Source organism: Enhydra lutris, unplaced genomic scaffold (assembly GCF_002288905.1).
Source record: "Enhydra lutris kenyoni isolate GAN:26980312 unplaced genomic scaffold, ASM228890v2 scaffoldscaffold14, whole genome shotgun sequence".
Taxonomy (NCBI): domain Eukaryota; kingdom Metazoa; phylum Chordata; class Mammalia; order Carnivora; family Mustelidae; genus Enhydra; species Enhydra lutris.
The window spans coordinates 4914765-4932273 of NW_019154098.1; the positions used below are offsets into that span (position 1 = coordinate 4914765).

The following is a 17509-nucleotide window of genomic DNA, read 5'->3' on the forward strand; positions in this document are numbered from 1 at the left end:
TTGTGCATTATTGATAAAAATGCCCCAAAGACCCTCAGTCAGTGCCTTGTATGCCTGAGCCAGATGGCAAAATGCATGCCAGAGGAGGCAGCGCATTTCTTTCTTCAAGTAATGCACTTATGATTGAAATCTTCATTACTCAGCACTTTATGCTTTTGGGTCCCTGTGTTAAGTCAGAAAACATTTCTTGCGCTGACTATGCATGACACGCTAAGGACACAGGAATGAAAATGACAGATTTATTGAGAGAGGCTGACAGCTCACCGTGGAGATGATTGATTTCCTGAAACTCCCAGAATAGAAGTCCTGCTAAGAACATGTGGGGTGGGGAGGCAAGGGTAGAGCACGGGCTTTGAGGACTTTGAGGACAGACAGAATTGCTCCGAACACCCACTCTGCTAATTATTAGCAGCAGAGCCTTGGGAAAGCCAGTTAACCTCTGTGAACCTGTTTCTTTCATTCATAAAAGGAAATAAATAGATAAATAAGATGGCCGTACTTCGGGGTTTCACTGAAGCCAGCAGAAGAGGTGTCCTCCTGGACTGAGCAGTGGCATGTGGCACGACTCAGTGCTCAGAAGTTAGTGATTGTTCTAGTCATATTTGGAAAGGACAGTGCCCTTGAGCAGGACGCGTTGAGGAGATTGTGGTGGGCAGTGAGTGCTCTCTGTGCACCTGCTGTGGGCCTGAGGCTGGGAGGGGCCTCTGCCTGCCCATGTTTTGGTCTTGCAGGACGAGTGGTGGACTGCCGTCCGCCAGAGGGACACTGCCCTGTACCACATACACCAGCAGCTGGAGCTTTGAACTGCTAATCCCTGATTACAGGGAAGGGAGAACCCTAACAAGAGGCCACTGAGAGAAAAATGAGCAGCGGATGCCTGGATGCAACAGAGAAGTGTGTGTGTGCTCATGCATGTGTGTCAGAGCAAGAAGCAGAGACATAGAGGAAGACAGACAGACAGACAGATAGTGAGCTTGAAGAGACTGACCGGTCCGGGGGAGAAGGCCCATCTGAGGGCAGGCTGTGCCCCAGATTCACGCCAGCTTTCCTGGGTTCCATCCCACATGGCTTAGTGAAGCTGTCCCTAATTCTTCTTTTTGGCGTTGGGGATTTTTCCCTTTCTTCCTTCCGGGCAAGTCACTGAACGTTTAGATGGTGCCATGTATCCAGCTTCCTGACCCGGGCCTGCTTAGCGCTGACCTGGGCTTTTTCAGGCATGATGATGCTGCCGTCAACACTGCCATCCACAGCTGGGGCCAGAGCGCAGCCCTGCGGCCGGAGGGGCTGAGTCCTGTTCTACCACGTCCCCAGAGCCTTGCAGCCCCACTGGGAGGTGGGCCTGGTGCTCCCCCAAGTCCAGCCAAGCCCGGGGCCCCCCCACCCCATGCATCTGCTGGCCAGCAGCGTGCAGCAGCCGGATGCCTCCCTCAGGGGCCTCTTGGTGTCAACGCCGTCCGTGGAAATTACGGATCACGTGTCTTCGTTAGATGGAGCCGAGGGACCTCTTTGTTGTTCTGTCTGAACAGTTTAGCAGAAATAAAGATTTGATTGAGGAGGAAATGGGGACTTTTTATGCAGATGAGGAAATCCCTTGAAATCTCCAGGCTCCCTTCAAGTCCTAGAAGTTTCCATATCTAACGGCAATGAAGAGACGGGGCTGAGGGAGGAAGACGAACCGGGGTCGGGACAGTTTCTCAGAAGAGACACGTTCTGATGGAAGGGGCTGGAAATCAGTCAGGGATTCTTCCTCGCAGAGGAAAGTTGGCAGGTGTGTCTGTATGTCTGTCAGCCCTCTAACTAGCTGTTCTCATGCAAGCTTCAGCGGCCTGCTTCACTTGGCCTCATGGCCCAGATGAGAAACATGACGCACTCTCGATTGTCTGAGAGAGGAGGCGAGCTAGACAGAAGGTGGCCTCATCCAGAGGGAGGCTCAGAGCATCTTGCACTTCCTGTGTGTGTGGACACCTTGCAAATGCTGCCTCATGGACTCCTCACAGCAGACCTACTTGATGGCATTGTTATCCCTCTTTGACAAGTAAAGAAACTGAGGCTCGGAAAGCTGGAATGATTTTCCTCATGTTGCACACCTGGAAGGTGGCAGAGACAGGATCAAACCCAGGTTTCACTCTGAAGACCTTACTTCCCCAGGGTAGCATGCTGTCTTCCATGAAGCCTTTCTTTATTGGAATAACAATGGTAATATGGATATTAATCAGTTAATGATTATTGGAGACAGCACAAGCTCTGTGCTGTGCTGAACTGTATTTATGTTGCCCTCACTCAGTCCTGTGCATTGGGTCTAATCGTTTATCTGTTTGTTTACAAAGGAGAAAATGGTAGCTCAGAGAGGTTAAGTAACTTTCCTAAGGTCACACAGCTGGAAGGGGAAGAGTGTCTTAACATAAAAGTTCTGTTTGATTTCACAGTTGGTGCCTTTAACCACTACATTTAATCCTCCGTGGATGGTAATGTGGGCCATCTGTTTATACTGTAGCAGATATTAGATTCCCTGTCCTGTACTCCAGCCAAACTCAGCTCCCCACTACCCCTACACACATCTGTGGGCACCACCCCTCTGCATTTTTCCAAGCTTTCCTTCGCCTCAAATGTCATTATGGCCTAGAACTACCCCTTCCTCAAGGGTAAGCCCAGAGAGCATGTGAGCTTCCTGGATACTAACTTACATCTGTAAAATGGGTCAGCCTCTGGATAAGTCAGGTCAACTCAGGCATAGCAATGTGTAACACGGACAGAATTGCATTACAGAGCATCCCTGTCTGCCAGCATCTCCATCATGCTCTGGGTCAAAGCCTGCCACCTAACACTAAGGAAGGGCCCTGTGGTTCTCGGGGGGATCTGGATCCATGGGAGAGCGTCCCAGGCTCGATCCCAGGACCCTGAGATCATGACCAGAGCTGAAGTTGGGTACTTAACTGACTGAGCCACCCACGTACGCCCAGGTATGACTTTTTAATGCTTGAACTCTTCATGCTGGTGTGGCTATCCCTGTACCCCAGCCATAGTAGTTGGTGGCCAGCATGTAAAAGTGGACCCAGTTTGAAGAATACTTTGTATCTTTGAGGTTTCCTAGGCGTGAGCTTTCATAACACTTGTGTTTATGCTCTCTAAGTCTGTGAGTGAGGTCTGCTTCTTTGGAGTTCCAGCTTCCATACAGGAAGAGTAGAGGCGATAATGACCCTCCTTTCTGAATACTGTCACGGTAGAATCTGGCATCACACGGACAACACCTGGTGCTGTGCCCACCTCGGGGTTGGTTTGCAAGGACGGCTGGGTTCCCTCACTCTTGCTCTGATATTATGGTTGTTATTATAAATATTTATGGGGTCTCCACAAACAACAGTAAGGAAATTTTATCTACCTACTTGTAGAGTATCTTTTCTTATCACTTAGGGTCAATATATACCCTAGAATTCGGTTATGTCCAAGTGTATGGGTATCCTGGATTAGGTGATGGGCCGAACTTAGCAGTCTTGTGTTCTTTTGTGGACCCTGTGAACTAGCTGGGTGGCCATGGGGGTCCTTTACCCCGTTCTAGCTCTACTTCCCATTAGCAACATCTGGTCCCAATGATGAGAATAGTTCCAGCGGCATTTTAGAAGGAATTGGTGCTTACAGGGTCTCATGTACTGTGCCAGGCACTCAACCTGCAGTGTCCCATTGGTCCCTCACAACCCTTGATTGTTAAGGTGAGAAAACCAGTGCTTGGGGAGGTATGATGGATTGCCGAAGGTCACACACCACTAGTCAGTTGAGAATCCAGTATCTAACACCCAGTCTGTCGGAGGCGAGAGCCGGGGCCTTGGGCTTCCCGGTGCGTGTTCATGCCATGCTTTGATCCCTCTATACAAAAGACTTGTCCTCTCCCTCTGACTGCTTGGAACTGGCTGTGGGATCTGGGCTTGCCAATTAGAAAAATTCTCTCTGCAGAGACCCCTGTCACAGTATGATTTTGCACGGCAGATTTTCTGGTCTGAGGTTTTAAATTACCGGTGTCATTTCAAGCTGTGCAAGACGCTTAAAAGCCTGCTTCTACCTAACCTCATTTAATCAAGCAACACAAACGCAAAGAAAATCCAGTGTTACTTCCCATCACAAGAGAAAAGAACCGGGCTCTGTTGAGGAGGCGCTATGCCTCAGGTAGCTCATGATGGAATCCCATCCCGTACGGGACGTCAAGAAGGAGTCTTCATTTTACCTGAAAATGGCTCTTTTCTGCTGACCTGGAGACTGACACCAGCAACTTTTTGGAGAGCCACACTGACACATGGCCACTCCTGTAAATTAGAAACCCCATCTGGGTTGACTCATTAGCTAGGAATAACAGGTTCACCAGGGAGTGTGAATCACAATGGCAGAGGGAGATACAGGGATGGGGTGGCACTTTGCCCTGTTTCGGGAACCCTGCAACCTCGTTTTTTATACATGGCATCTCGGACTAGGTTACTGGTGTTGCTGATTCAAGCTCCTTGAGCTGCGTGCTCTGGCAAATACCGGTGGTAGTTCACCAACAAATCAGGCTGCTATGTAAAAATAATACCACCATTTACTGCATCCCAGTGTCGCTCTGCACACTGACTCTGATTTCTGTCTCTATCAACTCTAGAAGGTAACTGACCAACCCCATTTGCAAGTGAACACATGAAAAGGCAGAGAATTTAAATTGTCCTCAGTTGGACAAAAAGCATCATCATTGCCATTATTGTTACTATGGGATTCCCTGTTTTTAACCTGAACAGGAAGAGGAGAATATGGGAGAACAAAGAGCTACTTTGTTCAGACTTTGAAATCTATACTCACATGCCATGCCTCTTGCAAAGGTCATCTTCCCTCCTGCTCACAGGAGAATTATCCCACGATCTTACTGAGTACAGCTTTTCTCCATGAGGCATCTCAGAGCAATGAAATAGATTTTCCACGACTGCTCAGCAGTTGGAAGCCTACCTAACAGTGGCTTTCTTAGAACTGTTTCAAATTGCCCCCTTATTTAATCTGTGTGGGCTCCATATTTCCTTTGGGCTAAAAGGTTAGAGTGGTGGTCACGAGGGGTGCAGGGGCATACTGTTTAAAAAGTGGCTCAAAAAAAGTACATCATGACATTTGTTGATTTCCATGGTGTAAATTCTCCCACCCTGGCCGGTTTCAAGATACCAACTTGAGGTAAAAAACCATGGAGTTATACACTGTTGCCGCACCACGGCTTGGTGGGGGAAACACCATGAGGAATGCAGTAACTGTGTATGGACTTTTATAGACATTTGATTTAAAAATGATTTGATTGCACAAATATTTATTAAGTTCCTGCAACTCAGTTCTGTTATTAAGAAAGAGAGAGAAAGCAAGAGTGAGCAAGCAAGCTCTCTGTGGGTCTGTGCAGAGGAATCCCCTGGGATCTCTAGTTGAGTCCTGATCTGTATATCTGTATGAGGCAACTACCCAAGACTGAGGGGATTTTAGAAAGTCTTATTTCTGTACCTGTAAGTGGGAATGTAATATATAATTCAAAGAGCTCTCATGAAAAGTCAATGTGGTGTCTGTTGATGTGCACGCCAAAGAATGTCAGACACGAAGGATTGACGTAATGGCAGAGGGGTGCCTCAGTCACAGTTGGAAAGGATGCAGGGGTTGAGTTTCAACCTTTGACCACCCATGTCCCTGAAGTTTTCAGGACATCTCCATAGATTCATAACACACCCAGAGAGTTAAGCGAAAGGCATTTTATTGTTATCTGGGCTTTAGAACCAAACCCTGTCGGTGACTGCATCACAGTGATTTCAGTTGAACTTTACAGAGAGGACCCTTTTCCCCTATGAAGCAGCTTTCAACGCCAGTAGACAAAAATATCTGCGTTGTTTCTACCCAAAAGTCGAACCTGGATTCTTAGATTTTAAGGGCTCTATTGCAAGGAAATACTCAGCTTTCTACGTCAAGAGGAAAGACAGTAAGAGAAATCAAGTTGCCAATGTCGCTTCTTCTGAGTTTTCCCCCATAGAAAATGTGGCCCCAATAAGGTCTGGAATCAGATTCTAGCCATCAGGATTGTGTTTGGCTTCAAATGATCAGACAGATGACTAATCCTGGCTTAAAAATTACAAGATGTCACAAGGAATCTAGAAGTAGACTGTACCATCACGTCACCAAGGACACGAAGGACTCAGACTTCTGTCTTTCTGCTCTGCCATTGTTTTCACATGGCTTTTATCTTCATGGCCAAAACATGGCTGTTTTAATGCCCACTGGTATTTTCTTTCTGTATCAAGTCAGGAGACAAAGTCAGAGAAAGGACAGACAGACCATTGGTCATGAAATCCAAGACTGCTTTAAGAGTGTTCCTCTTTGCTCCATCAGACAGTGAATGGTTTTCTCTCATTAACCAAGAGACGATCACATGATATCTCCTAGCTGCAAGGGAGTCAGGAGGGGTGAGTGTCTTTAGCTAGGCATGTTTCTTTCTCTGGCCCTCCAGATGAGTGAGGAGATGGGAATGAGGGAGTGAGAAAAGTCATCCCAGTAAACATCAGTGGCATCTGACTGAACTATTATAATCCTTATGTTTTGATCATACTGACGCATCCAGACAAGTTTTGCTGAAATATTAGAGTGGACTTTTCTTGAAAAATGTCTCATTAGTTGCTGTTGAGACCAATCAGATCCAACAGAGTGGTTTGTAGACCTGTTACGGTGGGTGGACACGGTCAGAAGAGATGAGTCAGCTTATGAGTGTACAGTAAAAATATATTGGTCATTTCCTGGGTCTTTTTTTAGCTGATATTTTAGAAACCAAGGTCTCTCTTACTGACATGACTACCCTGTCTTCCCCATTAGGGCAGAGAGATTTACCTTGGGACCAGTGGGTCTTCTATTGTCAAGTTAGGTCACACAGCCCGTCAGGGTGGAGTTCCAGAGTTCACACTCATAACCACGTGCTTTATTGCCTCAGAAGCCTCAAAGAAAGAGGGTTTTTTCTTAGCCATGTGGGCACAGCCATGTCAGAGCAAAGCATTACTTCCTGTGTCCGCCATTTTGTATTACCAAGTACTCCGTGCCACAGGCATCTCTGAACCTTGTCCCACCCAAGCAATCACCTTTCCCCCAGCTTCACCTCACCTATGAGGGTAGATAGATTGGGATCACAGCTGGGGCATGGTGTCTGTTCCACACGTCTTAGTTAATAGTAACAATATTTTCTCTTTACTGAAATACTAAAGGTTGAGCGTCGTACTAAGGGCTGTACCTGCACGTCCCGTTTGCAGTGTGTGACAGTTCTGTGAGGCTAGTGCAGATATCATCACCTGTGAGGAAGGAGGTTCAGAGGAGGAATGTTATTATTTGAAGTTCATCTATTTGGCTGTGGGACCTAAGTGTTCGGACTCCAGAGTCTCAGTTTTGACCCAAACACAGCGATTTGTACTTTAAGGTTGTGTCACCTGTCTCTGGGTCAGAGCAGTTGTTGCATATCATGCCTAATATGAAAGTGATTGTAACAAAATGTTATAGATCTCTGTATTCCCATTATAGAATATCATTTCTAGTTTTGTTAGTTTCATAAAAATTGCATGTGGATTCTTAGTCACTCACAGAATTGTAGATGTTGGGAATGGATTATATAACCCAACGGTTTTTGAAGGAGTCTCTGTTATTGGAATCAATCAGTCTTTCTTTCTTTATCTCTCTTTCTTTCATTCCTCTGACACTGATTGAATGCCAACTGTGCGCGAGCACCATGTTAATTGCTGGAAATACAGAGATGAATAGGACCTGGTTTTCCTCCTCCAGCAGCTGGTGGCAGTGGATATTTCTATAGTCAACCAAGAACAAATGTTTATTAGATGCTTTTCTCTCCTTACACAGTGCTAAGATCTCTAAAGAGTATAAAAGAAGCAAGAGATAGCATTCCTGTTCTAAAGGTGCTTTTGAGAAAACAAAGGGAAATGCATTAGTGATCACAGGGAGAATGTGATTGGACTCCTGGTGATAATAGTGATGGGAGCTGAGGGGAGCCTAATGAAGTTTAAAACACCTGCATTTCCCTCCCCAGATAAGAGCTTGGTTTACTCAAACTGCCCTGCATTTTAATCCCTAAAGTTTCCAATAACTAGCCATGTGACTATAGGAAAATTACCTAACCTCTCTGAGTCAGTTTGTCTATTGTTAACATGGGACAGTCACTCCAGCATTAGCTTTGTCACAAGGAAGAAATCTGAAAGCCTGTATGAACTAGTTTACTATAATAAATTGCCACAAACTAAGTGGTCCAAACAACACAGATTTATAATCTAACAACTCTGGAGGTCAGAAGTGAAACTCTGAAATGGAACTCTGAAATGGAACTCCCTAGGCTAAAATGTGGTTGTTACAAGGACTGTATTCCTTTGCGGAGGTTCTAGGGAAGATTTGTCTCCTTGTCTTTTCCAGTGCACGTAGGCCACCTGCATTTTCGGGCTGATGGCATCTGTCATCTTGGAAGGCCGCAGTGGCAGGGAGGGTCCTTCTCGTATCGTGTTACCCTATCACTCTCCCTCCTACCCCCTTCTTCCATTTGGAAGAACCCTTGTGGTTACATTGGATGTCCCTAGGAAATGCAGAATAATCCCATTTCAAGGCCAGGGGGTCGGCATCCTTAATTCCACCTACAACCTTAATTCTCTGTTACGTGTTCTGGAGTAGAGGACACAACTGTCTTTGGAAGGGGCATTATTCTGCCTACCACGTTATGTAAAGGGCATAGTTTATGCCATTCTTACAGATGGAAGCCCGTAAGGTTAAACATGAGTATATATATTTATATCCCAAAAAGAATCACTTGCAAATCAAGACGAACATGCTGGCACACTGTCCGAAGGTTTCCCCTTCCTGGGCTCCACTTCCTTCTTCCATCCTTACTGCAGCTCCCTCCCCCACCCCTTGCTCACCTCCCAAGGACTTGAGCCAGCTGCTCCCTTCTTCGTAGCATCTTTGTGAATGACCCCAGCTGGAAGAAGGTGGATTTAAGGTGGTTAAAGGAAATCCATGCAGGAAGTAATAGGGCCATGCCTGGAGATGTGCTAACACTACTTACTGAATGTGTTGAACGTGGACAAATCCCTTCATCTCCGGGGTGGGGGGGGGCGGTTCAGCTTTAAGATGGAAATCATAGTAAGGGTATCAGAGGTTTCCTGCTGGGATCAAACGATATCATGTATGCCAGGTAGGACACGTGGTTTATGGATTCATGACCCGGCAGACATTCATGTCAGATACAAGAGAATTACTAAAGGGGTTTAAGCATTCTGTTTAATCAGGGCAGAGCCCAGTCGGGCTGGTCTAATTGACACATTTCTTTTAACCTGTGCCTCTAACGCATCTGAAGTTCAAAATGATGACTGATTCCTTGAAGTGAGATTCGGGAACATCAAGGGCTTTTAAGGAATAGGAACTCGGGTAGTGTTTTGGAATTGGTTATAAAAGTATGCGATAAAACGTGATTCCCGTGAGGTGTTGCACACTTATCTCTGGATTAGAATGTTGACTGCCCTTTGCTGTTGGATAAGTAGTTCCATATTTCCAGCGTCTTTTCTGGGTAGCCCCTGAGATGACGCTTTCTCCCACAGAGGATTTACAGAGGCTGCAACAGGATTGCCTCCGTGATGTTCTGGGTCTGGGCCCTGGCAAGTGGTGCTGAGTAAGCCCTGAGCGTAACTCCAGCTGCTCCAAGCACCGCCTGGTAGAAAAGTGACAGATCGCCTCCGGGAAGGAGTGACCCATTTTGTGTTCAGAGAAGAAGCCGTTAGAATATTAAAACCAGCGGTGGTGGCGGTGGGATGAGACTGTTGAACTGCATGGGTCTTTTCGTTAACGAAGCACCAGAAGCGACCTCCTGTGTTTGTGTCCATCAGCCTTTGCTGGTGATTGGCGCGTGGGGAGTCCGCGGGCCAATGTGTTCCGTTCTGCCGACAACGGAGCAGTTATGCCTCTTGTCACTGTCATTAATTTATGAAGCAACAGCACATTTCAAAGATGTTTTATTAAAAATCCAAATTTCCGTCTTCCCTTGAAAACCCCAAAGGTCTAGCAACACACAGTCAACCTTTCTGCACAGGGGTGATTAGCGACAGCCAAGGAGCAGCGTCTCCTGTGGACGGGCGCGAAGCTTCCATCCTGCCTCAGTCTCCCTCACACAGATTTGTGAGCTGGTTTGTGAGTGTGCTTCCCCCATGGATTTCTCGATGGTCGTCAAGTGCCTCCATGTAATGAGCCATTGCTCCCCGAGGAAAGAGAGTGAGGGGCTGCAAGCCCTTGGTCACAGTGTGTTTATCAGCTGATCAATACGTAACCTTGATTTAAGTGTGTTTCTGTATAAGGCAGCAGTATCTGTCTATCTATCTCTCCATCATCTATCATCTATCTATCTCTCTATCATCTATCCATCATCTATCTATCATCTGTCTATCATCCATCTATCATCTATCTCTTTATCACTCTATTGTCTATCATCTATCTATCTATCTTTGATCTACTAGCATTGAACTCATGGCCAGGAGCACGGTCTGAGCGCAGCTCATCTAATACATTGTCTTTGCCGGTGTCCTCCACTTAGGGACATGGGACAGCACTTCAGCTCTACACTGGGGGCATTTTAAGTAGCAGAGTCACCCACAAAACGCAACAGAAATGCAAAGAAAAAGAAGTGGCACTAAACAGACTGCAGAGGACATGTGTTTCCAGCATGAGAACTGAAAAGAGAGGTAGTGTGGTCCTGCTTGAGCTCAGGTGAAACAGTTGCACGGGGGTGTCAGCACTTGCACATCTGGAGGCACGTCTGAGTGGCTGCAGAACCCCCGAGTCCCAGGTGTGGGGTTGTAGATACGTGTTACCAAGTAGGTCAGTCCACACATATAGAATCTGTAAGTAACGAGGGTCACCTGCTTGTGACTGGCCCATATTTTCTCTCACCATGTGGCTCGTCTGACACTCCTCTCAATGGTACACACAGCAGAACACAAGTGTTTAGGTTTTGGTGAAGTCCAGTTTTTCAATTTTTTGTGTGTGGATCACGCTTTCGGTGTGGGTTAAGAACTCATCACTTATCCCTAGATCTTAAAACTTTCTTTTATTTTTCTTCTTGAAGGTTTAATTGTTTTACATTTTGCATGCACGTTTCTGATCTACTTTGAATTAATTTTTGTAGAAGGTGAGCTTTTTGTTTGGTTCTGGTTTGGTTTGGTTTTTGCCTATAGGTAGATAACTAATTGCTTCAGGACCGTTGATTGGGAAGGGTACCTTTCCTCCATAGAATGGCTCTTGAACCTTTGTCAGAAATCATTTGAGCAAACGTGTGCCCTCATTACTGCGGGGTGGGGGTAGAAACTCAGGCCCCCCACGTAGTCTGTACTTAGAAAAGGTGGGGTTCTCATCACCATCTGTTAGTAGTGAGAATCCGGCTCCCTCCTCAAAGATCTTACCTTTGCCAGGTGAGGAAGCTGCCTCGTTCAAGGTTGGCAGTGGTGGGCATCAAAGCTCTTATGTGGCTTTTGCTGGTATGGATGGAGATGAGGCCACAATTTTTCTGTGTACTATGGCTAAAGTACAACCACTATTGTCTAAAAGTTTTCTGTCTTGCAAGGTTGCCCCTTTTCTGGCACTTTGTCTAGAAAAAAACGGGCATTTTTGTTAGAGTTTTTTTGTTTGTTTGTTTGTTTTTGTCTGCAGCCATTAGAATTCCTGGGTGGTTAGTTTCTCTCTGGGATTTACGAGGCAGAAATGCAGAGAACTCACCCTCTGGACCTTGGGATCTTAGACTGTTGGCGTTCTTCTTCATCTGTAAAAATCTTTTGTTCATTTTATATACGCCATCTAGAAGTTTCAGTTGTATGTAGTGGGAAGGGGATGGGGAAAAGTGTGTCTACTCCATCTTTCCTGGAAGCAGATGTCATAGCTTGCTTGCTTGCTTTCTTTCTTTCTTTCTTTCTTTCTTTCTTTCTTTCTTTCTTTCTTTCATAGTCCTAATTTTACAGATACAGAAACATGCTCAGAGAAGTTGTATGGTGTATTCAAAAGCACACAGCTCCCAAATGATGTCACCCGAACTCCAGCTGTGAATCCAGCACTGGTGCCTTGCTCGGCATCTCCTCTGCTTATCACACACACACACACACACACACACACACACACACACACACCAAACACACGATAAACACAAGCCTGTCAACAGAACCTTCTATGAGTATATTCACCATATAACGTCTCCCCCAGCCATAAGCTCGATGAACCAGGAGAGACCCATGAGTTCATGGTTCATTTTACTTCTATTTCACATTGTTTTAATTCACATCCCCTCTCACAGTGGGCTTGACATTGGTGGGAGGGGAGAACAGTATGGTGCTAGGAGTATTCCTGAGTGCTTGTGAGCAGAAGAGCCATTACCTGCACAGGCAGGGACCTGGGGAAGGTGCTTCTGCACCTGTGGCAGAAGGGGGCAGCTAGAAGGGTTACTGATAGTCTGGGAACCTGCATGATGTCCTGAAATGATGGAATTTGGAAATGGGAGTGGTGTCTTACAAATAAGGGCCCAGCAATATTCTGGAAAAGTGGTTGGTAAGACCCCCAGGAATGGCAGCCCAGCTGCTGTGTTTCCAAAGGAAGAGTTTGTGTTACAACCTGACAGCAACTCAGTTTATGTACGGATTTTGCACTGTGCATTAAAGTTTCTATTTTCCCATAAAATGGGCTTTCCTGACTAAACAAAAACCATGCCCCTTAATGTACCTGTGCCATATGGCCAACCCATCTATCCCTCTCCCTCTTCCCGATACCACCAACCTGGCATGTGTCTCCTATGATCTCACTTCAACTCAACTTCCTATCTCCATCCTGGTTCCATCCTATCCCTCTCCCACTGTCCTTCCTTGATGCCAAACCATCGTGCACACTGCCTAGATGCTTCCATGTTTCCCTTTGGCCTTTAGGAGTAAGTCTAGGTACTTTTAGAAGAAGCCAACAGTAAGGAGTCCAGTCTTCATCTGCCTGTACTCTGTTCTTTCCTTAGGTATTACCAGATCCGAGTGACCTTGAAGGTGTCCTCAAGGATCCCCCACAGACTGAGCGCCTCCATCGTCGGGCAGACAGGTGAGCAGGAAGACGGCAGCGGGGCCCTTGTTTTCCACTGGTGGGCCATCAGTTATGACTCCATGCCAGTGCAGAGCAGAGCAGAGCGCAGCGTACAGAGCGACGTTCAATAAATTGTGTTGAATGTTGGATGAGTGCGTTTTGGAAAGGGAGGCCCACTCGTGGTGTAGCCATGTGTGTATGTTGTTGCAAGGGGAACCTGGCTGAAGGAAAACACACTCTCCCAGGGATAAACCTGGCTGTGAAGGGTTGGCTAGAGTCCAGTCGGGGAGGAGGATGATGACAAATGGCATCCTGTTGTCAATCCCGATAAGCAGCTAGTTACAGGGGACTGAGCAAGTTGGCAGGTGGGGTAGTGCTTCCCAGGCACAAGGAGGAGTCAAAATCAACACTCCCAGCTTGGGGAGAAGGATGGTCAAGGACAGCCCAGGTTCTGACTTGAAGGAGGCTGGGTTATTAGTAGGCATCCAGGACTCCCAGCAGGTGCTTGGTGTAATGGAGTGTTGAGTCCAAAATAAAGAGTTTGTTACCTAAGAGGTAAGGATAGGCACCAAGAGGAAATACTTACATTAGTGTATTTGGTGAATGTGTAGATAAGTCACATCCTCACAAGGAGAAGTGATGGAAGGGGCTCCTGGGGGGCTCAGTCAGTTAGGTGTCTGCCTTTGGCTCCGGTCGTGATCTCGGGGTCCTGAGATTGGGCCCTGTGGTGGGCTTCCTGACCAGTGGGCAGTCTGCTTCTCTCTCTCTCTCTCCCTCTCTCTCAAATAAATAAAATCTTTAAAAACAAAACAAAAAACCTATATGGATGGAAGAGAAAGTAAGGAGATAAAAAGAACTATGGAAAATCTGCTTAACTTTAAAGATACAAATAGATGTAGTGAAGATTAGTATAGATAAGAAAACCAGTAGAGTCGAAAGCTCTGGTCATAGTTACCCTTCAAAGAATTTCCTTTGGAATTTCCCTGGCAATTGGATCACTTTGTTATGGGCACTGATATTACGGTGAATGGAATTACAGGCTCTGAAATCCCCCCAGGCTGGGGATGGAGATACAGGGGTCTGCTTAGTTCCACCTGCAGGGCTGTGGATGGTGTGGGAACGAGCAGCCTACCCAGACCACACAGGAGGACATCAAGGACTGATGGTGGTTTGTGGGCAGCAGGTTGATCAGAGCCTATGGTCTAGATATAGAAGACGTGGAGACCACCTGCTCCTCCTCAGACTCTGGGCAGAGTTCAGTGTTGAGTCCTAGGAAATTCACTCCATTCCCAGGGTGTCCTTGTCTTCCACTCTGCTCCTCTCTCCAGGGAAGAAGTTGGGTCACCAAGACTGGTGGGCACCTGGTCCCCCGTGTCCTGTGTGCACTCAGGAAACCTGCGGTTCCCTGCTCACCCCTGCCTGGGTAATGCCCCATCTCCACCCACTTCCTGCCAGAAGGAGGTTGGTTTGATTGGCAGAGGGGGTAGGAATCCTGCCATTGCCTAATTTCCTGTGTGACCCAAGGCACTGGCAGCTGGAAATTTGATTTCCTCACTCGAAAAATGAGGATACAAAACCCATCCTCCGCAGCGTTCTTGTCTTGGAGATTATAATGGAGAAGGACATTTTACATTCACGGAGATTATACATGTCAATTTCCAGGAGAGTAACCGGCCCAGTGTCAGTGTCCGTCAGTCTGACCTGTGAGTGGCCACACAGTCAGGGCTGCAGAGCTGGGTCCGTTCTCAGGGATGAAGCTGGGACCTGGAATCCGGGCAGGATCAATGCCCCAGCCTACCTGCTCACAGCCATCCCCAGCTTCCTGACAAGGACTCCATTCCCTCCCCATGACTCTAGAGCCCGAGCTCCGTTCCCTCATCCGTGGAGCCTTCTCTTGGAGCTGGCAGTCCCCACCCACCACCATGACGACCACAGAGCTGCCTGACATCCAGCTGCTGGCAGAGCCCAGGAAGGGCTTGGGGAGAGGAGCACTTTTCCACTCAGAAACAAAGACAAATGAAATGCAGTGTGGGGGAGGAAAAAACAAACAAACAAAAAAAACCCCTTTTTTTCTTCTTTGGTCTGGGTTGACACAGGGGTAATTGGGGTAATTGGGGTACACTTGCTATGCCCGCGGAATATAGAGGAACATACTATTCAAAGTGGAAGGCCAACATTGAGGCCAGCAACAACCACCATAAGGGTTACCCCATGAGTGAGCAAGAGAGCTGTGATTTGTGATTTCTTACTCGAGGAGAATTTCTGGGTGCATTATTTTCAGATAGATGTCACCGCACTGCCACGCACGCCGAAACTCAGTGGTTTAAAACCACGACTTATTCTCGATGTTTTGAGCTGGCTGGGCTCAGCCAGGTCATTCATGTCCTGCTTTCTGCGAGATTTCTGCAGACAGGATGGATTGTCTGAGATCATGACATCAGACGTGTCTGATCCTGGGTTGGGGTGGCCGGACTCTCAAGGGAGCCACTGGGTTTCTTTCTCCAGTTGGCCAACCTCTTACACCATGGCTCAGTTCACCGAAAGAGAGGGGCGGTGGGGTTGGGGGAGAAAGGAGAGCCTCGGTCTCTGACAGGCTGGCTGGGAACTGGCACAGGGTCCCTTCCCCACATCCTCACATGGCAATGGTCAAGGCCAGGTGCAAGGCCATCCAACTTCAAGGGGATGGAAATGTACTCCACTCCCGGTGGGATGCCCTCTGCAGGTACGACGATGAAGGCAGTGTTTCAGGTCATGTCTGCATTCATACAATTAACCAGACATGATTTCCTTCACCTGCACATAGTTCTAAGGAAGCAAAAAGAAAGGAAAATAGATGTTTAGACGATGAGGTATGATATACTGAGAAACAACCCAAAGGAGTCAAAGTGTGTGGGACTTAATGTTGTCTTTGACACTCTTGTGTCTTGCAGGGACACAATGGAGTGGTCTTGAAGGCACAAATGGTTTCACTTGGCTGTTTTGTCCCATTTATCTCTAAAACAGAAAAAGAAAAAGGTTGCTGTGTCTAGAGATGCAGAATTCAGTAGTGGTGAGAACCGGGCTCTGGGCTTTCCTGGCCCCAACCCTGCTTCCAACACTTGCCCACTGTGCGGATTTAGAAATGTTTTTTCGATTTGATGGATTGATGGATTGATTTGGGTCTCCTCACCCATATAGTGGGGCTGGTGAGAGGTACCTACCTCCAGGTTTGTGCTAAGGATCAAATGAATTATGCAAGGAAATGCCTGGAACGGTGCCTGGCACTGAGTAAGCTCACGGTACCTGTTGGCTGGAGTCAGTGTCTCCATTGTACACACAGTGGTGGTTCACTTAGCAGCACTCTGCCCCGTGCGGGTCCCTGGGACACAGCGCTGGGGATGGGAGGCTGCCTTGCTGCTTTAGAGGAGCTCACAATCCTCCGAGGGAGGTGGAGAAGTGTCCCACGAGTCCAGCAGAGGTGGACATTGAGATGGGGTCCCTAGTATGATCTGGAATTGGGAGCAGAGGTTGGCTCAGCCCACAGAAGGTAGGGAAGGATGATATGGGCAGATGTAGCAAAATGACTGGGGCCTGCGTGGCACAGGGGTGAGCACAGGGTCGGGGAGATGAGGGGCAGCCAAGGGGGGAAGAGAAACGGTGGGGCCAGGGGCCAGGCTGTCAAGTCGTGCCAACCAAGCATGCAGGCTTCCTTGCTGTGGGTTGGCTCAATGAAATGAGAATGTTCCAGAGACACAAACCCTACTTTGTTCAAACGTGAGATGTTGTCTCATAAATGAAGAGGCAGAATTAGACATTTTTGCTGTCTTCTTCAACGTAGCGGTCCCCTGGTAGCTACAGTTTTAGTGAAGCAGATGATTTATTAGATACTCCTTCTTGATGTGAAACACATGTTCGTTGAATTTTCCGGGCTCGACGTTTGTGGTTGGATTCTGTAAATAAGAGAAAACTAATAATGCCCCATGTGAAATGCAGCATTCCCTGCCCACCATTGTGTTTTATTTTTTCAGTATGTTTTTGAAAAGATGACTGGGGAAAGTTTCTTCTTGTCTAGTGAGCTGTGTATCTCATAGAATAGACCGTGATGGCTCTGAACTCAGAAGGAATCGTCCCCCAGGCATTCCAGAAAGATCCCAGCATTCCAGAACAGACATGCATGCAGTCAGCTGACTTCACAGCCAGAGTGACCGCTGTCCCATCTGCTCCTGGAACTGGGGGCAGGGCAGATAGGGGGCTTCTGCTCTATGGACACGGCAGCAGTGGGGGGTGTTTGGCCTGGCGTCTGGTGAGAATCTGAAGTCCGCAGCATCTTGATCACTACCGGAAATAGCAAAGTGTAAATTACAGGCCATCCCGTCAGCCCGCCGAGGCCAGGACATCTCTGGGCTGTCCCCAAACCATTCAGGTG

General features: G+C 47.3%; 1 protein-coding gene across 1 annotated transcript in view; it reads left to right on the plus strand.

Moving 5' to 3' along the window:
* Positions 1-17509, plus strand: part of LOC111146687 (family with sequence similarity 135 member B) — a 172383-nt gene that overhangs the window by 26213 nt on the left and 128661 nt on the right. Inside the window, exon 2 of the mRNA XM_022502346.1 lies at positions 13043-13122. Coding sequence (XP_022358054.1) covers positions 13043-13122 — 80 coding nt within the window. The remainder of the gene's footprint in view (positions 1-13042; positions 13123-17509) is intronic.